The following is a 23,315-nucleotide window of genomic DNA, read 5'->3' as shown; positions in this document are numbered from 1 at the left end:
GAAAAAAAGAAACGACTGAAACAGTGTAGAAATAAGAATTCACGGTGTTTTATACCAGAATGTATTTACGCCGTTTGATTCTCTTTGCATACTTGACTGAACATGATCTACATATTTATCTATTGAGCTCTGTGTCTACGTAAAATTTTTATAATATACGTATGCTTGAAACGGCAAATAGTTGAAACTACACTAGATTACAATAACATCTAAGTATCAACTCTTACTCATTAGATTGACAAAAGAACTGGTGCCAATTCTTATGCCCACGATACGTACCTACGGTTATTCCGTTCAAGAAAAAAACAAAAAAAAAAAAAAAACAACCTCACTGAAGCTAAAATCAACAATATGATTTGATTATACGTAACGTTAGATCATCGCATTCCAGATGTTCAGATTTTTTAATTCAATAATAAACCTACTAATGAAATTTCTTGTACTAAAACAAACTTTTACTGAGCATTTTATGATCTTAACACTTTAGTTACTGGTGAAACAAATTTATTACGTTTATTTGTACGTGCTACGCCTCCAATTTTACTTCCAATATCCATTATACATAACTCTTGAATTTTCCTCCCCGTTAATCTATCCCTAGAATACTGTGAAATTAATATGATACAAACAAGTTGTATTTACTTTGAAATAACTCAAGCTTCTTCTTAAAGAAACAAAAAACGTTTACGAGACTGGTCAAAGTAAATCGAATTGAAAACATTTTCCATTTCACAATTGTTGTCATTAACAATTCTCCACTACTAGGATAAGTATTGAAATCTTAAATTATCAGATTCTAGGTCTGATGATCGAAGGATTAAGATTTGCACATGCGGATCTAAAATCTTCGTTTTACTAGAACGCGCCCCAAGTTTAGTAACAGATGATTCTTATATGCGTAGGTATAGGTATGTAGAGCCTCAATTGTGGGTATACAAATATATATGTACGAAATCTAAATTTATAATTGTAAAAATGATGTTGAATATTTGCATATGTCTATAACTTTTTGAAAAATTAATAAAGGTTCACTTACTTTTGATAAGCACGGGTTTCTAAGTAATTTCTTCTCTTATTTTTATACATCTTTACGTAGGCTTAGCTAATCACCAGATTCAGTCTTTCTTAAACGTTCAGTATTTCTTAACGATTTTGAGTTTCTGTAGAAAATCCAGTCCACTAGCAAGGAAAAATCGCCATACATTTCAGGTACTGGATTTTTACGGATGCTACTAGTTGGACTAATTATTATTAGTATTTACATATGGTGTAAATTAGTAGGATAGGTGGAATGATACAAGTTAAGGACTTAGCTACGATAAATAAATATTATTTTATTTTTTTTTATGTACAATGTAAAACTTTTTGATTTAACTATGTATTTGAGCACTAAAGTCCGACATTTATAATATATAGAGTATAAGCTTTCAAATTGTCAAGTACTTTAATAATATGTGTGCTGGCAACCTTCCAGCTCGAGTATTACAAAGCAGTGTTTGCTCAGCGTAAACTTGGTTCGAGTATAATATTTAGTCGGTAAACACCTTTGATCAAAAGGTCGACGAATTCCTACAGCCATCGGATTTACATAATTTAATTTGATAATGCTCCTGCATTCTATTACCTCTGTCTCGATTTACAACCGGAACAAAGTTGGCAAATCAAATGAAATTTTTCTCCCGTTGTTCAAACATATCACAGGTATTTACTGTACAATAACGTATGCATATGCATATACATTTATATAAGAATTAATTAAGTATAATCATTTAAGTGGAATGTTTTTTTTTTTTCTCATCATTGAGTCAGTGTGCGACGCTATTTCTGCCTCTCTTTTGAAGCAAATTCCCGGTTACAGCCAGGAGACGATGTCTTTGCTTGAGATTTCTTGCACGAACATGTTCAGAGGCTACTTCTTTTGTGTAATTTGCGGGGAACCAACCCTGCTCGCCGTCTAATAGTTTTTCTCCGTGATTCCAACCGTCCGCCATTTTTCGTAGAACGTTTATAACGTCTCCTGTAAAGTAAAAATCAAAAAATTGTAATCGCTCGTAGATTCTGAAGTAGAAACATGTCTATGCCAACATCGCAAGGTTGATTAGCTGCAACCAAGTTATCTTGAAGAAATAAGGCGTAGAAGTTAATTAATTATATTTCATAACCATACTCTTGTCGACATCTTGGTTTTAGCAATATGACGTCAGAACTGATAGAGCTGATCGATTTGAATAAATTTCACAAATATCAAGGCACAGAAGCCATTGTGCAAGCCGTCAAACTTTCATTTCGTGACATTAAGTCAATGTGGATTAAAATAAGCGCTAAAAATCTATTTTTATAATTAAATACGACCTAGTCGACGTACATTTACCGCCATACTAGACGGCGTCCTCGGAATTCAAAAATTCGAAGACGTCGTCTGTTGCAAGGCGAAAAATTTCTCTGAAAAAGTTCTGACATGACCTAAAATTTGTGTTTCTTTGAGAAAGAAATTCAGAGACAAATGATACTTTCAACTATTCATATAAATCATCAATTTACCAGGGTGTAAAGCGAGCTCGTCCGGTTGCACTGGTGCATAAGAATACAACGCCATTACTTGAGGACAGTCCCAACTTTCGTACAGCGTTTCACCGATAAGACTAGATTTTGGTGGACTGATAACATCCATCCACCGCATAAGCTCTGTGTCACTCTCGCACGTCAAAACAAATTCCACTTCACGTCCCATATGATTTTCAAGCAACGTTAACATCATTGCGTGACGACCAGCCCACGGCGAATCTTCCGTAACTGATTCCATTGTGACCAAATTCCTCTTACATATATCAATCACCGTATACGTTTCATCGTGAGAGCTAAATCAAGAAAGTAAATTTAAGCATTAATCAAACAGCTGGACAGCACACAGGCTTCACTGTATCCGAAAAGTCTGGTCTCTAGTTTTCTTGACTGTACCAAATTTGTGATCGCCAAGGTAATCATTAGATAATAAATTTGGGTGGATTGAATTTTAATGCAATGATTCTCGATTCATATTTACATAAAACTGAAAAATCATCTTCACCTTGAATTATGTAATTATCTTACTTTCAAATTCCAATCGCCTCAGCCTGGTATATCAAAGACTAATACAAACGTACATTTACTATAGTTTCTTTACAGATTTCACATTATTTTAGAGTAACAAACTATAGATCAAATCAAGGCCCGAAATGGCGGTAAATTTTATGACCAACCGTTTTGAGCATATCTGAATGTCATCGACTAAAATCAAGTTGTTAGATTATTCAATTCAGTAAAATGTTTTTCAGTTCTAATAAACTTCCAGTGGATTATGTGTACTTTTTAAGCAGTATACCATTAGAGACATCGGTAGATTAATTTATAAATCTATTCATCTATTATTCTATCACCTTAATTTCGGTTTGGTAACCAAAAGGTAGTCCACCAGCAAGAAAAGATGCAACGAAGTCTTAGTGAGTCTCTTTCCGAAAGTCAACTTGTAATCACCGTCTGTTTTAGGCGAGAGTTGAATGACTGGACCGCTTCTGATTAAATATCTGTCCCTTAATGTTATTGGTGTTAACTTCGGCGAATACTCCAGCTTTCTGAAACGAGGATAACAACATTGAATTTTGAATGATTGTTCAACATTGTGTCGAACTTTCATAGTTCAACATTGTACGATGAATTACCGTAATTACTGAAAATTACGCCATTACTACACTTAATTAAAATCAGTTCAACATCATTTCGCATACCTTGCTAATGCTTCCATTTCAACTTGTCTTCCCGCAGCTCTCGCCCCTTCGTTGCACTCTGTTACCACCCTGCTCAAGCTGGCTAAAACATTTTCCCACAAAGTGCGCTCAGGATGATCAGTTCCCAGTTTAGTCAAGACTGCGTCAGCTAACAAAGGCAGTCTACGATATGCAAAAATGACGGTAATTAATCGTGTGTTTCATTCATTAATACACTTATAATGTTAACGTCAATCACTGTATTCAGTACCTTGTAACTCGTTGCATGGGCAACATAAGAAAGGAATGTAGCGATAAACTCTGACAGGCAGGATGTGTTTCAATACGAAATAGAATATCTAGAAATTTGGAACCCTTTCTTCCCCTGTAAGTAAGAAGTAATATTACAAATAACTAGTTCGATCAGACTCTGGCATTTTTTGGTCTCACAATCAGAATCAACTTACCTCAACTCTTTTAGAGTTGTATCAATGGTGACTTGATTGGAGCAGTACTGCACATAGACATTGCAGGACCTCTTTGCATGTTTGAACAAGACATCTGGTAAGCCATACATCATTGGATCATCCATCCAAACATTTTCAAGATCAGCCAATAACCTTTCAGAAGCTTTTCGAATGCCAGGAACCCCACCAAAAAGTTTCTCTTTTTCCGTCGTGGACAAGATTCCTGAATTCAATTCAGCATTCTTTACAAATTCTTCTTCAAGAACGCGCAGTGAACTCAAATACGAGGCTTCCGAAGTGAGGATCTCAAATTTAGCTTCTTGTAGTTTCCGCTCTTCGGCCGTAAGTTTTTCTACGATTAAACAATGCGATTAATTACATGGACCACTAAGTGTTGACACATTATAATCAGCTTGATTTAGTTGTAGTACTGGAACTCACGATGAAGACCGTTATTCACAACTTGAGGCGTTTGACACCAAAGGGTTCTATGACCGGGTTTTGCGAGATCAGTGGTCGCTTGTGTTGGAATTAGACCTTCGACCTGCGAAGAAGACAAAGATGAGAACTTTTCGATCACTTCCAAAGCGAAGTTCGAGCGAAACTGTTAGTCATCAGAAATGAAATTGAAATACAATTTACCTCTTCATAGCCGTCGGAGTCAGATTCGAAGGCAACTCTGGCAGCGGCAGCAGCATAAAATTGATAGAGAGGTTCTTCGGCGAGAAGACTACATCGGTCTGTAATTTGAGGTAAATAAAAAATCTCATCAACGTTTAAAGATAATCCAAAAAATTTGAAGGTTCCCGCTAATTATTACACACCTGTATTACTGTTTTGGGACTGTACAGAGTCATCGTCTTGCCAGCTCTTGGATTCACCACTCGACCAATTCCCATTGCTATAAATTTTCTCCTTATCATTGGCATAAGTTACGTTAAATTTATTCTCATTGTTGTCCAAGTAGAAGGTTGACAGCCCCATTACGCTCTTGCGAAAATGTTTTTTGAAGCTGAAGTACTTTTTGTGATCCGCAGTATTGGTACCGACTTGGTTTCCAGCACTCGGATCCTTCGGGATGGTTTCACTGTAAATGGTTTCATGCTCGCCAGCACTTTTTTTGCGAATCCTTCCCAAACTCCCTTTAGTGAGGCTCCAGGTACGGCGCAACAACTTCATTCTTCGGCCCAAAGTTTGTGTCAGACTTGCCTCTCTTGGCGGCGGTGGCGTTGGCCGAGAAGGTGCTTCCAAGTAAACGTCATCTCTATCCGGAGAAAAACCATTCTCTTCTGGATTTTCTTTCTCGGTTTCTGAGTCCGAACTAAAGTCATCGAGTTGCGACGAATAGAGAGACTCGTAGTTGCTGTTATCGGATCCTGAGTCTGATTGAAAAATATTATAACCAGGATTATCCACTGAGAGAAGTAAACAATTTATCTGTATAATTACCTAACACAGGGATGTTAATTTATGAATAGAGTTATTGAATCGAGAATGATACGAGGAAATCTTATCCAATAAGCAAGACAGAAAAATAGTACTCCTTAGTCTAAAAGTCGGAAAGAAAGTCAAACAATATTTACAAAAGCATGAGGATTAAGTAAGTGTTAGTTAAGTACACACCCTTGGACGATACTTGAAGCATCGAATTAAGTTAGCTTGTTATATAGACTTACTATACAGTACTATGTCCATTATACCTAGAACGTACTATACATATTTTATAGCGAACACTCCACTTTCGTATAGTTAAATTGAATTTCGTTGAATATGAAATCGCAACGACATTCAGCTTGAAATTCAATTGCATTAGTAAAAAATGAAAGAAGTCATATAGCTTCAACAATTCTTCACTCTACTAATCATAAAACTGTCTTCAATAGTTTGTGTTCTGCAACGTTGCCTACAACATATTTAGTTATATAGGTATGCTTAGGAATATCTGAATAGACTAGAAAATGCACTTATTATTAGATCGAATCAAAATTACTTTTCATCTTGCCATCGTGGTCAGCGATTTCAAGTGGAAAGTAAGCATAATAAGTTACAATTTCCTGATATTTTCGAACGCTATACAGGTTTGGGTATCGCATCCCAGTTCTTTGCATGTTGCAAACTACGTCACGGAACGGTGGATATATTCTACTGAATGTAGCTAACGATTATACACCAATGAATATGCTGAAAAGCAAAAGATCTTATAATATTGAGATTGTGAGACGATATATATAGCCGACAACTTTACATATGCTAATTGTAAACTTAGACAGCACCATTTTTTTTTTACGCGCATATTTCCTTCAAGTGAAAAAAGAATTAAATATCCATTTTTGAGGACTTGGTAACCACAGGCAACAATCAACTTGGGAGCAATTTTTACAGCCGCAAATTCTGGCGAATAGAGGCAAAATTCACAAGGCACAAAGCCGCAAATAACATGTGAAATACGTCTGAAAGAAGTCTAACATTTTTAGGTCGACTAGCACGCATCTTTTGAACAATTTTTTTAGCCTTTGTACTGCGTGGAAAACAGCTTACAGGCGACAAAATCAATCATTTGTAGGTCCATTGTCATTTCTGGGTTACGGTGCAAAAACAATACTTTAAACATGCTATTCAACAGCTATACTATAAATACTCGAAATTTAAAATTTGTAGATTGAAAGTAGATCAATTTTAAACAGGGCTAAAACAGTTTTTACAATTCTTTCCACTTGCTTTTCCAATTCCAAATCGTCAGTCTCTAATTATTCGACTACATGAATTGTATATTATTCAGTAATTGTAAGAGGCAGTTACGTTCACAGATTAACAAGTTACACTTAACAGCATTGATTATAAAATACTATAATGAAATCCAGTCAAAGACGTCACATTAAGTTCTACCATTGATCTGAGCTATCCGGAAAGAATTATAATGTTACGCCGTATTATATTAATGTCCATGCGGAATCAAGCGAGACCTCTTGACAAGGTCCTTTACCGGATACCAATGATAAATAAACGAGCGGTCACGTGACCTGGTCATCATAAAATACCAGTTTAATTGAAAGCGATCGTCGTAGTTTGAAAAGCGATGAAATTGAACGTGCAGTCTATAAAATTAAATGAGGAAGTAAAAGACCTTCGGTAACGTAACAGGACAACTCTTGCACCTCTCTTAGTTCGTCTCTAACAGGAAGCAAAAGTCTCAACTGAATTAGGCCGCATTCGAATTGTTCATCCTTCAAAAGGCCTGCATCACGATCCGAATTAGTGAGGATGAATTTTCTCTCTTGGGAACCAAGCAGCAATACCGATCCGGTACCAAGGCTGACAGCGACTTGAAACGAATCTCAAGGTTAACTCACGGCATGATCTCACCACACCTCAGACTACATCGTGTGGATGCAGGTATATGAATCCACATATATATATATATATATATATATATTATATATACATGGTGTATACGATAGTATCCGCAAGTAGGAGTTCGATTTTATCCAAGGAGGAACTTACCCTGAGTATTCGGCCTCCGAGACAATGTCTTTAAGCTTTCCCTCATTACGAAATTATCAACTCATCACGCACAACGTTTCAATTTCTTTTCATTAATTTGACAACCAGCCTTGTCCCAGTCTTGCGTCGCGCTAGCCTCCGAGGACGCGACTTGAATACCTTACTGTGTAACTTGAATGTTAAAACCTCAGGACCGGCACGACGCACGTTTAGCTTCGAGGCTCAGAATCGACTGAGAACGCGATATCGCGCGCTTTCACTTCGTCTCTCTACTCAAGTTATACATATACGAACACTACAACGTGATTCGTGTTGTACGTATTCGTATCAGTACTTGCTCAGCCACCTCTGACAGTAGGGAACATTGGTTTTTCCTGCACCAGAATTTTTTTTTTTTTTTTTTTTGTTTATAATCTTTGATTTTTTCAAGTCACAACTTCTCCAGTGCATTCTAGAATGTAAAGCATGAATTTTTGCAACTGATTATTGGTACAAGATTAGTGTAAGGATACCATATAATAAAGGTACACGAATGTATGTGAAGGTACCAACATCATCATCATCATATGCTAATAATTTTTATGCTAATTCCGTAACTCAATTTACATAACTTTACACGTGAATGATTAGCAGGTAAATCGATTACTTTGTTAAAGGTATAGGTATTTGATGTAAAAACTCTCTCTTGCACACGCTGTGTAGTATATGAGGTGCAACTATTTGCACGTAAGTGCGATTCCGCCGTTTTAGAAACGATTATAATCAGAATAAAGAAAGTGTTAAAAAGCAAACTGAGTTTTAATTTCTGGTAAATAAATTTCACTCTTCATGCTTATAGTCATGGTCTAATGTGTGTGAGTTTCCAGGTGGGCGTTAGGTGTCCATTTCTATTACGTATGTACTTGGAGTATACCATACATATGAAGAAAAAAAGTATGGCATAAGCTTGCTCTGAAGCATAATTATTCCATTGTGCAGGCAAAATTGAATTGCTTTCGCTGACTATAATATCATGGGAATGCGAGACGTCCCATCCCACGCAACTTGAGGCTAACCGGATTAAAAACCAGATGAGGCTCACAGAAGTATGCAAGCTTGGGAATACTAACGGTATAGTATAGTATATAAATTTTAATCAAACTCGTTTTCATTTTTATCACGATCAGTTCACTGCACTGGCAATAAGTACATGTGTAGAGTGATTTTGGCCTCAGATATTAGTTGAATCTTACACATTGTTAGTTCCAATGAAGTTGTCCACATCTTTCTAAGGAGCCATTTTGTTTCATCCGTTTATTTGAAACGAAACATTTGCCTTAATTGTTACATTTTCAGTAATGTATGACCCTTCCATTAATAATATATCAGATCAAACCCCTTCCGAGTTGAGCAATTGACCATCGCAAAAGATAAGTTTGTCCAGCTTTGATACAGGCAGCTTTAAACATTTGTCAAAAAACATTGCGTGAATTTTCATGATATTCAGCACCGTCCAGAAATAAAAAAATATCTGAAAAATAATTCACCTCGTTTATATTGCCCATCTGCAGTGTTAACGCCATACAATATAGGGACTTACGTCATATATATGAACATATGTAATTAATTTCTAGATACAGGCCTGAAGCTGAGGCTAATTTTGGGAGAAGGTGGATCTTTTTGCTTCCTGTTGATCTATAAGGTAAGGATTTCCAATACCGACTAAATACGCATGCGCGATATATTCGGTGGGCGAAATGGGCCTGAAGGTACAGTTTTCTACACTTACCGACTCGTTCAAATGGATCGCGGTCTGAATCCAGTCGGTAATTGCAGAAAACTAAAATTACTGGTTGTTAGTATTGCTATTACTTGAAAAATTTAATTCCATCTCCTTGCGTCGTTTATATCGATGATCAATTGTTTCCTCGAAATTTAATAGCCGCGATAATTGATCTACTACATACACGATATAAGTTAATAAAAATTCATCAAAGTAAGCCGATCACGTAAATTTGGTACACAAAATATTGAATATCGATTTCCTAATTTCCGCTTCGGCCTTTCCGAAATTTTAGGAATTTTATTTTCAACGAATTACGCGTAGCAATCCGTATCCATTATGCATAAATAAGTACGAACACGATATTGGTGGAAAGTTGATTGTGAAGATCGTGGTCATCGTCGTGATTAGGTGGTCATGGTCACGCGTAACACGTACAAACTTTTACTTGGTACATGTAGCGCGTGACTCTTGTGCTGATCATTCAACACATCTATAATATTACTTTGTGCTCGTCTGTGTCACGCACTGTGTCATGACCGTCATGGTCAGCAGAGTGACTTTGTCACGGAGAGAGACAAACCTCATCACTAATCAGTAGGGCGAAAAATTTAGAACCAAAAGGATGGTATTTACATAAGGCACGTCGACTCTAAGTGGCTTTAAAACATGATTCACACCAGAGTTTCTAATCTCACGCGAACCAAAGATATTCTCCCACGTTATAAAATCAACTAGACAATAAATAATCGATTTTCTGATGATAACGATTTATGCATGCGGACGCAAAGTGTCAGGAAATACTGCATGTGCAATGCTGCCATGCCATGAATGAATTTTTTTGTGTCAAAGTCGATGATCGATCTGCTGTCTGTCATTGAAAGCTGTATATTTAAACCAATGTTAACACAACATGCCTTACACACGTATGGACAAACAGCACGAAACGTACAACTTTGAACGGGACATGAATCTCATCAAAATGACATTCAGCTTGGGAATCCAAAAATAGCTTTTCTCTGCATCTTCCTAATTTCACTGCCAACTCAGATGAGATTTTGTGCAAGTTCTAAGGCTCATATGATCTTGGGCAAGGAATAATTCGATCAATCCGTCATTCAGCAACGCAGACAGAACACGAAACCGAGCGTAGGATCAATGCAAAAAGGACACGGAAAAAAGCGTAGGACCGACGAAGAGAGGACACAATAAAGAGCGTAGGACCACCGGCTGAGGAAATACAAACAAAACGAATGGGAATTTGATGATTTACTTATTCTAATTCGAAATACATTATACGAGGCAATATTGTACATATCGCATCCTGCGAAGATGCATTGCACCTGTGCACAGGGGGGAACTTATCATATACTAACTAACTATATTAAGTACAGTCTCATATACAACTTCACAGATCCTGCTTCAGTTGATATGTACTTTACTCCTTAATCTCGATATAATAGACAGCTTTATTATTGAATTATATACGTTCTATCATTTTTCATAATTTTTTTTCGTTCGCTTGAATATGATTTGGCAACTTTTTCATGTACTATACACTGACACACGGACACTTGTATAAGAAGTAGTAAGTAGGATGGATAAGTGATGAATATGCTGGAAATCAATTAAAACGAAACTCTGTGCCTATTTGGATTTATGAATTCTTCATGTTCCTGCCCCATATTTATAAACAACGTTAAGCATATTTAATATTTTTGAGCTGTTCCATTGAGTCTGTTAGTCCCAAGAGGTCGAGACCGTCGGCAATCGATTCGTCTCGCATATGAACGTGAATATAATGCTTCGGCAAGCTGATTCCAGCTTCATCATGAATCGTCAACCTTTTCATCAGACATCCAATGGGATTAGGCTAAGGTTTTTTTTAGTCGTGGAAGCTTTTGTCTGGCAATCGATTCGTATGACGCTTTTTAGACTAATTCGACGCCCAGGAACTCAGAAAACACATGAAAAATAGCCTAGGACCAGCAGCGGAGAAATGACGATGAAAATCTGCAGTTTTTCGGCTGTAACTTTGCAGGTGTTGCTCGCAGCGTTTCGGGACTGCGATTAATCGATTCCTCTCGCAAAATCACGTCGGAATAGTACCCTAAAGAATTAATTGCAGCACTTTTCAAAGTCGTCGAAATTTTCGCCAAAAATGCAAAGGGGTTAGCCTTGGATTTTTTTTGGCCGAAAAATCTTTTGTCTGGGAATCGATCCGTATGACGCTTTTTAGACTAATTCGACGCCCAGGAACTCAGAAAACACATGAAAAATAGCCTAGGACCAGCAGCGAAGAAATGACGATGAAAATCTGCAGTTTTTCGGCTGTAACTTTGCAGGTGTTGCTCGCAGCGTATCGGGACTGCGATTAATCGATTCCTCTCGCAAAATCACGTCGGAATAGTACCCTAAAGAATTAATTGCAGCACTTTCCAAAGTCGTCGAAATTTTCGCCAAAAATGCAAAGGGGTTAGCCTTGGATTTTTTTTGGCCGAAAAATCTTTTGTCTGGGAATCGATCCGTATGACGCTTCTTAGACTAATTCGACGCCCAGGAACTCAGAAAACACATGAAAAATAGCCTAGGACCAGCAGCGGAGAAATGACGATGAAAATCTGCAGTTTTTCGGCTGTAACTTTGCAGGTGATGCTCGCAGCGTATCGGGACTGCGATTAATCGATTCCTCTCGCAAAATCACGTCGGAATAGTACCCTAAAGAATTAATTGCAGCACTTTTCAAAGTCGTCGAAATTTTCGCCAAAAATGCAAAGGGGTTAGCCTTGGATTTTTTTTGGCCGAAAAATCTTTTGTCTGGGAATCGATCCGTATGACGCTTTTTAGACTAATTCGACGCCCAGGAACTCAGAAAACACATGAAAAATAGCCTAGGACCAGCAGCGGAGAAATGACGATGAAAATCTGCAGTTTTTCGGCTGTAACTTTGCAGGTGTTGCTCGCAGCGTATCGGGACTGCGATTAATCGATTCCTCTCGCAAAATCACGTCGGAATAGTACCCTAAAGAATTAATTGCAGCACTTTTCAAAGTCGTCGAAATTTTCGCCAAAAATGCAAAGGGGTTAGCCTTGGATTTTTTTTGGCCGAAAAATCTTTTGTCTGGGAATCGATCCGTATGACGCTTTTCAGACTAATTCGACGCCCAGGAACTCAGAAAACACATGAAAAATAGCCTAGGACCAGCAGCGGAGAAATGACGATGAAAATCTGCAGTTTTTCGGCTGTAACTTTGCAGGTGTTGCTCGCAGCGTATCGGGACTGCGATTAATCGATTCCTCTCGCAAAATCACGTCGGAATAGTACCCTAAAGAATTAATTGCAGCACTTTTCAAAGTCGTCGAAATTTTCGCCAAAAATGCAAAGGGGTTAGCCTTGGATTTTTTTTGGCCGAAAAATCTTTTGTCTGGGAATCGATCCGTATGACGCTTTTTAGACTAATTCGACGCCCAGGAACTCAGAAAACACATGAAAAATAGCCTAGGACCAGCAGCGGAGAAATGACGATGAAAATCTGCAGTTTTTCGGCTGTAACTTTGCAGGTGTTGCTCGCAGCGTATCGGGACTGCGATTAATCGATTCCTCTCGCAAAATCACGTCGGAATAGTACCCTAAAGAATTAATTGCAGCACTTTTCAAAGTCGTCGAAATTTTCGCCAAAAATGCAAAGGGGTTAGCCTTGGATTTTTTTTGGCCGAAAAATCTTTTGTCTGGGAATCGATCCGTATGACGCTTTTTAGACTAATTCGACGCCCAGGAACTCAGAAAACACATGAAAAATAGCCTCAGACCAGCAGCGGAGAAATGACGATGAAAATCCGCAGTTTTTCGGCTGTAACTTTGCAGGTGTTGCTCGCAGCGTATCGGGACTGCGATTAATCGATTCCTATCGCAAAATCACGTCGGAATAGTACCCTAAAGAATTAATTGCAACACTTTTCAAAGTCGTCGAAATTTTCGCCAAAAATGCAAAGGGGTTAGCCTTGGATTTTTTTTGGCCGAAAAATCTTTTGTCTGGGAATCGATCCGTATGACGCTTTTTAGACTAATTCGACGCCCAGGAACTCAGAAAACACATGAAAAATAGCCTAGGACCAGCAGCGGAGAAATGACGATGAAAATCTGCAGTTTTTCGGCTGTAACTTTGCAGGTGTTGCTCGCAGCGTATCGGGACTGCGATTAATCGATTCCTCTCGCAAAATCACGTCGGAATAGTACCCTAAAGAATTAATTGCAGCACTTTTCAAAGTCGTCGAAATTTTCGCCAAAAATGCAAAGGGGTTAGCCTTGGATTTTTTTTGGCCGAAAAATCTTTTGTCTGGGAATCGATCCGTATGACGCTTCTTAGACTAATTCGACGCCCAGGAACTCAGAAAACACATGAAAAATAGCCTAGGACCAGCAGCGGAGAAATGACGATGAAAATCTGCAGTTTTTCGGCTGTAACTTTGCAGGTGTTGCTCGCAGCGTTTCGGGACTGCGATTAATCGATTCCTCTCGCAAAATCACGTCGGAATAGTACCCTAAAGAATTAATTGCAGCACTTTTCAAAGTCGTCGAAATTTTCGCCAAAAATGCAAAGGGGTTAGCCTTGGATTTTTTTTGGCCGAAAAATCTTTTGTCTGGGAATCGATCCGTATGACGCTTTTTAGACTAATTCGACGCCCAGGAACTCAGAAAACACATGAAAAATAGCCTAGGACCAGCAGCGGAGAAATGACGATGAAAATCTGCAGTTTTTCGGCTGTAACTTTGCAGGTGTTGCTCGCAGCGTTTCGGGACTGCGATTAATCGATTCCTCTCGCAAAATCACGTCGGAATAGTACCCTAAAGAATTAATTGCAGCACTTTTCAAAGTCGTCGAAATTTTCGCCAAAAATGCAAAGGGGTTAGCCTTGGATTTTTTTTGGCCGAAAAATCTTTTGTCTGGGAATCGATCCGTATGACGCTTTTTAGACTAATTCGACGCCCAGGAACTCAGAAAACACATGAAAAATAGCCTAGGACCAGCAGCGGAGAAATGACGATGAAAATCTGCAGTTTTTCGGCTGTAACTTTGCAGGTGTTGCTCGCAGCGTTTCGGGACTGCGATTAATCGATTCCTCTCGCAAAATCACGTCGGAATAGTACCCTAAAGAATTAATTGCAGCACTTTTCAAAGTCGTCGAAATTTTCGCCAAAAATGCAAAGGGGTTAGCCTTGGATTTTTTTTGGCCGAAAAATCTTTTGTCTGGGAATCGATCCGTATGACGCTTTTTAGACTAATTCGACGCCCAGGAACTCAGAAAACACATGAAAAATAGCCTAGGACCAGCAGCGGAGAAATGACGATGAAAATCTGCAGTTTTTCGGCTGTAACTTTGCAGGTGTTGCTCGCAGCGTATCGGGACTGCGATTAATCGATTCCTCTCGCAAAATCACGTCGGAATAGTACCCTAAAGAATTAATTGCAGCACTTTCCAAAGTCGTCGAAATTTTCGCCAAAAATGCAAAGGGGTTAGCCTTGGATTTTTTTTGGCCGAAAAATCTTTTGTCTGGGAATCGATCCGTATGACGCTTTTTAGACTAATTCGACGCCCAGGAACTCAGAAAACACATGAAAAATAGCCTAGGACCAGCAGCGGAGAAATGACGATGAAAATCTGCAGTTTTTCGGCTGTAACTTTGCAGGTGTTGCTCGCAGCGTTTCGGGACTGCGATTAATCGATTCCTCTCGCAAAATCACGTCGGAATAGTACCCTAAAGAATTAATTGCAGCACTTTTCAAAGTCGTCGAAATTTTCGCCAAAAATGCAAAGGGGTTAGCCTTGGATTTTTTTTGGCCGAAAAATCTTTTGTCTGGGAATCGATCCGTATGACGCTTTTTAGACTAATTCGACGCCCAGGAACTCAGAAAACACATGAAAAATAGCCTAGGACCAGCAGCGGAGAAATGACGATGAAAATCTGCAGTTTTTCGGCTGTAACTTTGCAGGTGTTGCTCGCAGCGTATCGGGACTGCGATTAATCGATTCCTCTCGCAAAATCACGTCGGAATAGTACCCTAAAGAATTAATTGCAGCACTTTTCAAAGTCGTCGAAATTTTCGCCAAAAATGCGAAGGGGTTAGCCTTGGATTTTTTTTGGCCGAAGAATCTTTTGTCTGGGAATCGATCCGTATGACGCTTTTTAGACTAATTCGACGCCCAGGAACTCAGAAAACACATGAAAAATAGCCTAGGACCAGCAGCGGAGAAATGACGATGAAAATCTGCAGTTTTTCGGCTGTAACTTTGCAGGTGTTGCTCGCAGCGTATCGGGACTGCGATTAATCGATTCCTCTCGCAAAATCACGTCGGAATAGTACCCTAAAGAATTAATTGCAGCACTTTTCAAAGTCGTCGAAATTTTCGCCAAAAATGCAAAGGGGTTAGCCTTGGATTTTTTTTGGCCGAAAAATCTTTTGTCTGGGAATCGATCCGTATGACGCTTTTCAGACTAATTCGACGCCCAGGAACTCAGAAAACACATGAAAAATAGCCTAGGACCAGCAGCGGAGAAATGACGATGAAAATCTGCAGTTTTTCGGCTGTAACTTTGCAGGTGTTGCTCGCAGCGTATCGGGACTGCGATTAATCGATTCCTCTCGCAAAATCACGTCGGAATAGTACCCTAAAGAATTAATTGCAGCACTTTTCAAAGTCGTCGAAATTTTCGCCAAAAATGCAAAGGGGTTAGCCTTGGATTTTTTTTGGCCGAAAAATCTTTTGTCTGGGAATCGATCCGTATGACGCTTTTCAGACTAATTCGACGCCCAGGAACTCAGAAAACACATGAAAAATAGCCTAGGACCAGCAGCGGAGAAATGACGATGAAAATCTGCAGTTTTTCGGCTGTAACTTTGCAGGTGTTGCTCGCAGCGTATCGGGACTGCGATTAATCGATTCCTCTCGCAAAATCACGTCGGAATAGTACCCTAAAGAATTAATTGCAGCACTTTTCAAAGTCGTCGAAATTTTCGCCAAAAATGCAAAGGGGTTAGCCTTGGATTTTTTTTGGCCGAAAAATCTTTTGTCTGGGAATCGATCCGTATGACGCTTTTTAGACTAATTCGACGCCCAGGAACTCAGAAAACACATGAAAAATAGCCTAGGACCAGCAGCGGAGAAATGACGATGAAAATCTGCAGTTTTTCGGCTGTAACTTTGCAGGTGTTGCTCGCAGCGTATCGGGACTGCGATTAATCGATTCCTCTCGCAAAATCACGTCGGAATAGTACCCTAAAGAATTAATTGCAGCACTTTTCAAAGTCGTCGAAATTTTCGCCAAAAATGCAAAGGGGTTAGCCTTGGATTTTTTTTGGCCGAAAAATCTTTTGTCTGGGAATCGATCCGTATGACGCTTCTTAGACTAATTCGACGCCCAGGAACTCAGAAAACACATGAAAAATAGCCTAGGACCAGCAGCGGAGAAATGACGATGAAAATCTGCAGTTTTTCGGCTGTAACTTTGCAGGTGTTGCTCGCAGCGTATCGGGACTGCGATTAATCGATTCCTCTCGCAAAATCACGTCGGAATAGTACCCTAAAGAATTAATTGCAGCACTTTTCAAAGTCGTCGAAATTTTCGCCAAAAATGCAAAGGGGTTAGCCTTGGATTTTTTTTGGCCGAAAAATCTTTTGTCTGGGAATCGATCCGTATGACGCTTTTTAGACTAATTCGACGCCCAGGAACTCAGAAAACACATGAAAAATAGCCTAGGACCAGCAGCGGAGAAATGACGATGAAAATCTGCAGTTTTTCGGCTGTAACTTTGCAGGTGTTGCTCGCAGCGTATCGGGACTGCGATTAATCGATTCCTCTCGCAAAATCACGTCGGAATAGTACCCTAAAGAATTAATTGCAGCACTTTTCAAAGTCGTCGAAATTTTCGCCAAAAATGCAAAGGGGTTAGCCTTGGATTTTTTTTGGCCGAAAAATCTTTTGTCTGGGAATCGATCCGTATGACGCTTTTTAGACTAATTCGACGCCCAGGAACTCAGAAAACACATGAAAAATAGCCTAGGACCAGCAGCGGAGAAATGACGATGAAAATCTGCAGTTTTTCGGCTGTAACTTTGCAGGTGTTGCTCGCAGCGTATCGGGACTGCGATTAATCGATTCCTCTCGCAAAATCACGTCGGAATAGTACCCTAAAGAATTAATTGCAGCACTTTTCAAAGTCGTCGAAATTTTCGCCAAAAATGCAAAGGGGTTAGCCTTGGATTTTTTTTGGCCGAAAAATCTTTTGTCTGGGAATCGATCCGTATGACGCTTTTTAGACTAATTCGACGCCCAGGAACTCAGAAAACACATGAAAAATAGCCTAGGACCAGCAGCGGAGAAATGACGATGAAAATCTGCAGTTTTTCGGCTGTAACTTTGCAGGTGTTGCTCGCAGCGTATCGGGACTGCGATTAATCGATTCCTCTCGCAAAATCACGTCGGAATAGTACCCTAAAGAATTAATTGCAGCACTTTTCAAAGTCGTCGAAATTTTCGCCAAAAATGCAAAGGGGTTAGCCTTGGATTTTTTTTGGCCGAAAAATCTTTTGTCTGGGAATCGATCCGTATGACGCTTTTTAGACTAATTCGACGCCCAGGAACTCAGAAAACACATGAAAAATAGCCTAGGACCAGCAGCGGAGAAATGACGATGAAAATCTGCAGTTTTTCGGCTGTAACTTTGCAGGTGTTGCTCGCAGCGTATCGGGACTGCGATTAATCGATTCCTCTCGCAAAATCACGTCGGAATAGTACCCTAAAGAATTAATTGCAGCACTTTTCAAAGTCGTCGAAATTTTCGCCAAAAATGCAAAGGGGTTAGCCTTGGATTTTTTTTGGCCGAAAAATCTTTTGTCTGGGAATCGATCCGTATGACGCTTCTTAGACTAATTCGACGCCCAGGAACTCAGAAAACACATGAAAAATAGCCTAGGACCAGCAGCGGAGAAATGACGATGAAAATCTGCAGTTTTTCGGCTGTAACTTTGCAGGTGTTGCTCGCAGCGTATCGGGACTGCGATTAATCGATTCCTCTCGCAAAATCACGTCGGAATAGTACCCTAAAGAATTAATTGCAGCACTTTTCAAAGTCGTCGAAATTTTCGCCAAAAATGCAAAGGGGTTAGCCTTGGATTTTTTTTGGCCGAAAAATCTTTTGTCTGGGAATCGATCCGTATGACGCTTTTTAGACTAATTCGACGCCCAGGAACTCAGAAAACACATGAAAAATAGCCTAGGACCAGCAGCGGAGAAATGACGATGAAAATCTGCAGTTTTTCGGCTGTAACTTTGCAGGTGTTGCTCGCAGCGTATCGGGACTGCGATTAATCGATTCCTATCGCAAAATCACGTCGGAATAGTACCCTAAAGAATTAATTGCAGCACTTTTCAAAGTCGTCGAAATTTTCGCCAAAAATGCAAAGGGGTTAGCCTTGGATTTTTTTTGGCCGAAAAATCTTTTGTCTGGGAATCGATCCGTATGACGCTTTTTAGACTAATTCGACGCCCAGGAACTCAGAAAACACATGAAAAATAGCCTAGGACCAGCAGCGGAGAAATGACGATGAAAATCTGCAGTTTTTCGGCTGTAACTTTGCAGGTGTTGCTCGCAGCGTATCGGGACTGCGATTAATCGATTCCTCTCGCAAAATCACGTCGGAATAGTACCCTAAAGAATTAATTGCAGCACTTTTCAAAGTCGTCGAAATTTTCGCCAAAAATGCAAAGGGGTTAGCCTTGGATTTTTTTTGGCCGAAAAATCTTTTGTCTGGGAATCGATCCGTATGACGCTTTTTAGACTAATTCGACGCCCAGGAACTCAGAAAACACATGAAAAATAGCCTAGGACCAGCAGCGGAGAAATGACGATGAAAATCTGCAGTTTTTCGGCTGTAACTTTGCAGGTGTTGCTCGCAGCGTATCGGGACTGCGATTAATCGATTCCTCTCGCAAAATCACGTCGGAATAGTACCCTAAAGAATTAATTGCAGCACTTTTCAAAGTCGTCGAAATTTTCGCCAAAAATGCAAAGGGGTTAGCCTTGGATTTTTTTTGGCCGAAAAATCTTTTGTCTGGGAATCGATCCGTATGACGCTTCTTAGACTAATTCGACGCCCAGGAACTCAGAAAACACATGAAAAATAGCCTAGGACCAGCAGCGGAGAAATGACGATGAAAATCTGCAGTTTTTCGGCTGTAACTTTGCAGGTGTTGCTCGCAGCGTATCGGGACTGCGATTAATCGATTCCTCTCGCAAAATCACGTCGGAATAGTACCCTAAAGAATTAATTGCAGCACTTTTCAAAGTCGTCGAAATTTTCGCCAAAAATGCAAAGGGGTTAGCCTTGGATTTTTTTTGGCCGAAAAATCTTTTGTCTGGGAATCGATCCGTATGACGCTTTTTAGACTAATTCGACGCCCAGGAACTCAGAAAACACATGAAAAATAGCCTAGGACCAGCAGCGGAGAAATGACGATGAAAATCTGCAGTTTTTCGGCTGTAACTTTGCAGGTGTTGCTCGCAGCGTATCGGGACTGCGATTAATCGATTCCTCTCGCAAAATCACGTCGGAATAGTACCCTAAAGAATTAATTGCAGCACTTTTCAAAGTCGTCGAAATTTTCGCCAAAAATGCAAAGGGGTTAGCCTTGGATTTTTTTTGGCCGAAAAATCTTTTGTCTGGGAATCGATCCGTATGACGCTTTTTAGACTAATTCGACGCCCAGGAACTCAGAAAACACATGAAAAATAGCCTAGGACCAGCAGCGGAGAAATGACGATGAAAATCTGCAGTTTTTCGGCTGTAACTTTGCAGGTGTTGCTCGCAGCGTATCGGGACTGCGATTAATCGATTCCTCTCGCAAAATCACGTCGGAATAGTACCCTAAAGAATTAATTGCAGCACTTTTCAAAGTCGTCGAAATTTTCGCCAAAAATGCAAAGGGGTTAGCCTTGGATTTTTTTTGGCCGAAAAATCTTTTGTCTGGGAATCGATCCGTATGACGCTTCTTAGACTAATTCGACGCCCAGAAACTCAGAAAACACATGAAAAATAGCCTAGGACCAGCAGCGGAGAAATGACGATGAAAATCTGCAGTTTTTCGGCTGTAACTTTGCAGGTGTTGCTCGCAGCGTATCGGGACTGCGATTAATCGATTCCTCTCGCAAAATCACGTCGGAATAGTACCCTAAAGAATTAATTGCAGCACTTTTCAAAGTCGTCGAAATTTTCGCCAAAAATGCAAAGGGGTTAGCCTTGGATTTTTTTTGGCCGAAAAATCTTTTGTCTGGGAATCGATCCGTATGACGCTTTTTAGACTAATTCGACGCCCAGGAACTCAGAAAACACATGAAAAATAGCCTAGGACCAGCAGCGGAGAAATGACGATGAAAATCTGCAGTTTTTCGGCTGTAACTTTGCAGGTGTTGCTCGCAGCGTATCGGGACTGCGATTAATCGATTCCTCTCGCAAAATCACGTCGGAATAGTACCCTAAAGAATTAATTGCAGCACTTTTCAAAGTCGTCGAAATTTTCGCCAAAAATGCAAAGGGGTTAGCCTTGGATTTTTTTTGGCCGAAAAATCTTTTGTCTGGGAATCGATCCGTATGACGCTTTTTAGACTAATTCGACGCCCAGGAACTCAGAAAACACATGAAAAATAGCCTAGGACCAGCAGCGGAGAAATGACGATGAAAATCTGCAGTTTTTCGGCTGTAACTTTGCAGGTGTTGCTCGCAGCGTATCGGAACTGCGATTAATCGATTCCTCTCGCAAAATCACGTCGGAATAGTACCCTAAAGAATTAATTGCAGCACTTTTCAAAGTCGTCGAAATTTTCGCCAAAAATGCAAAGGGGTTAGCCTTGGATTTTTTTTGGCCGAAAAATCTTTTGTCTGGGAATCGATCCGTATGACGCTTTTTAGACTAATTCGACGCCCAGGAACTCAGAAAACACATGAAAAATAGCCTAGGACCAGCAGCGGAGAAATGACGATGAAAATCCGCAGTTTTTCGGCTGTAACTTTGCAGGTGTTGCTCGCAGCGTATCGGGACTGCGATTAATCGATTCCTCTCGCAAAATCACGTCGGAATAGTACCCTAAAGAATTAATTGCAACACTTTTCAAAGTCGTCGAAATTTTCGCCAAAAATGCAAAGGGGTTAGCGTTGGATTTTTTTTGGCCGAAAAATCTTTTGTCTGGGAATCGATCCGTATGACGCTTTTTAGACTAATTCGACGCCCAGGAACTCAGAAAACACATGAAAACTAGCCTAGGACCAGCAGCGGAGAAATGACGATGAAAATCTGCAGTTTTTCGGCTGTAACTTTGCAGGTGTTGCTCGCAGCGTATCGGGACTGCGATTAATCGATTCCTCTCGCAAAATCACGTCGGAATAGTACCCTAAAGAATTAATTGCAGCACTTTTCAAAGTCGTCGAAATTTTCGCCAAAAATGCAAAGGGGTTAGCCTTGGATTTTTTTTGGCTGAAAAATCTTTTGTCTGGGAATCGATCCGTATGACGCTTTTTAGACTAATTCGACGCCCAGGAACTCAAAAAACACATGAAAAATAGCCTAGGACCAGCAGCGGAGAAATGACGATGAAAATCTGCAGTTTTTCGGCTGTAACTTTGCAGGTGTTGCTCGCAGCGTATCGGGACTGCGATTAATCGATTCCTCTCGCAAAATCACGTCGGAATAGTACCCTAAAGAATTAATTGCAGCACTTTTCAAAGTCGTCGAAATTTTCGCCAAAAATGCAAAGGGGTTAGCCTTGGATTTTTTTTGGCCGAAAAATCTTTTGTCTGGGAATCGATCCGTATGACGCTTTTTAGACTAATTCGACGCCCAGGAACTCAGAAAACACATGAAAAATAGCCTAGGACCAGCAGCGGAGAAATGACGATGAAAATCTGCAGTTTTTCGGCTGTAACTTTGCAGGTGTTGCTCGCAGCGTATCGGGACTGCGATTAATCGATTCCTCTCGCAAAATCACGTCGGAATAGTACCCTAAAGAATTAATTGCAGCACTTTTCAAAGTCGTCGAAATTTTCGCCAAAAATGCAAAGGGGTTAGCCTTGGATTTTTTTTGGCCGAAAAATCTTTTGTCTGGGAATCGATCCGTATGACGCTTCTTAGACTAATTCGACGCCCAGGAACTCAGAAAACACATGAAAAATAGCCTAGGACCAGCAGCGGAGAAATGACGATGAAAATCTGCAGTTTTTCGGCTGTAACTTTGCAGGTGTTGCTCGCAGCGTTTCGGGACTGCGATTAATCGATTCCTCTCGCAAAATCACGTCGGAATAGTACCCTAAAGAATTAATTGCAGCACTTTTCAAAGTCGTCGAAATTTTCGCCAAAAATGCAAAGGGGTTAGCCTTGGATTTTTTTTGGCCGAAAAATCTTTTGTCTGGGAATCGATCCGTATGACGCTTTTTAGACTAATTCGACGCCCAGGAACTCAGAAAACACATGAAAAATAGCCTAGGACCAGCAGCGGAGAAATGACGATGAAAATCTGCAGTTTTTCGGCTGTAACTTTGCAGGTGTTGCTCGCAGCGTTTCGGGACTGCGATTAATCGATTCCTCTCGCAAAATCACGTCGGAATAGTACCCTAAAGAATTAATTGCAGCACTTTTCAAAGTCGTCGAAATTTTCGCCAAAAATGCAAAGGGGTTAGCCTTGGATTTTTTTTGGCCGAAAAATCTTTTGTCTGGGAATCGATCCGTATGACGCTTTTTAGACTAATTCGACGCCCAGGAACTCAGAAAACACATGAAAAATAGCCTAGGAC

The 23,315-nt window shown here is 40.0% G+C and overlaps 1 protein-coding gene and 1 long non-coding RNA gene across 2 annotated transcripts in view; one reads left to right on the top strand and one right to left on the bottom strand.

Annotated features, from left to right (window-relative positions):
• Positions 1-1,314: 1,314 nt before the first annotated feature.
• The window catches only part of LOC124413791, an 83,065-nt gene continuing 61,064 nt past the window's right edge, over positions 1,315-23,315 (bottom strand). The window contains exons 5-13 of the mRNA XM_046894563.1: positions 5,035-5,592; positions 4,853-4,950; positions 4,652-4,754; positions 4,211-4,562; positions 4,015-4,128; positions 3,765-3,926; positions 3,417-3,611; positions 2,542-2,858; positions 1,315-2,017 (exon numbers count right to left, since the gene is read on the bottom strand). Coding sequence (XP_046750519.1) covers positions 1,806-2,017; positions 2,542-2,858; positions 3,417-3,611; positions 3,765-3,926; positions 4,015-4,128; positions 4,211-4,562; positions 4,652-4,754; positions 4,853-4,950; positions 5,035-5,592 — 2,111 coding nt within the window. The 3' untranslated portion in view covers positions 1,315-1,805. The remainder of the gene's footprint in view (positions 2,018-2,541; positions 2,859-3,416; positions 3,612-3,764; positions 3,927-4,014; positions 4,129-4,210; positions 4,563-4,651; positions 4,755-4,852; positions 4,951-5,034; positions 5,593-23,315) is intronic.
• On the top strand, positions 7,264-9,535 carry LOC124413792. Its single transcript, XR_006929904.1, has 4 exons — positions 7,264-7,274; positions 7,305-7,603; positions 8,690-8,821; positions 9,325-9,535. It is a non-coding gene; the product is annotated as an uncharacterized LOC124413792 (long non-coding RNA).

Source organism: Diprion similis, chromosome 13 (genome assembly GCF_021155765.1).
Source record: "Diprion similis isolate iyDipSimi1 chromosome 13, iyDipSimi1.1, whole genome shotgun sequence".
NCBI classification, from domain to species: domain Eukaryota; kingdom Metazoa; phylum Arthropoda; class Insecta; order Hymenoptera; family Diprionidae; genus Diprion; species Diprion similis.
Note: the sequence above shows the minus strand (reverse complement) of the source record. Positions and strands in the feature narration are given on the sequence as shown.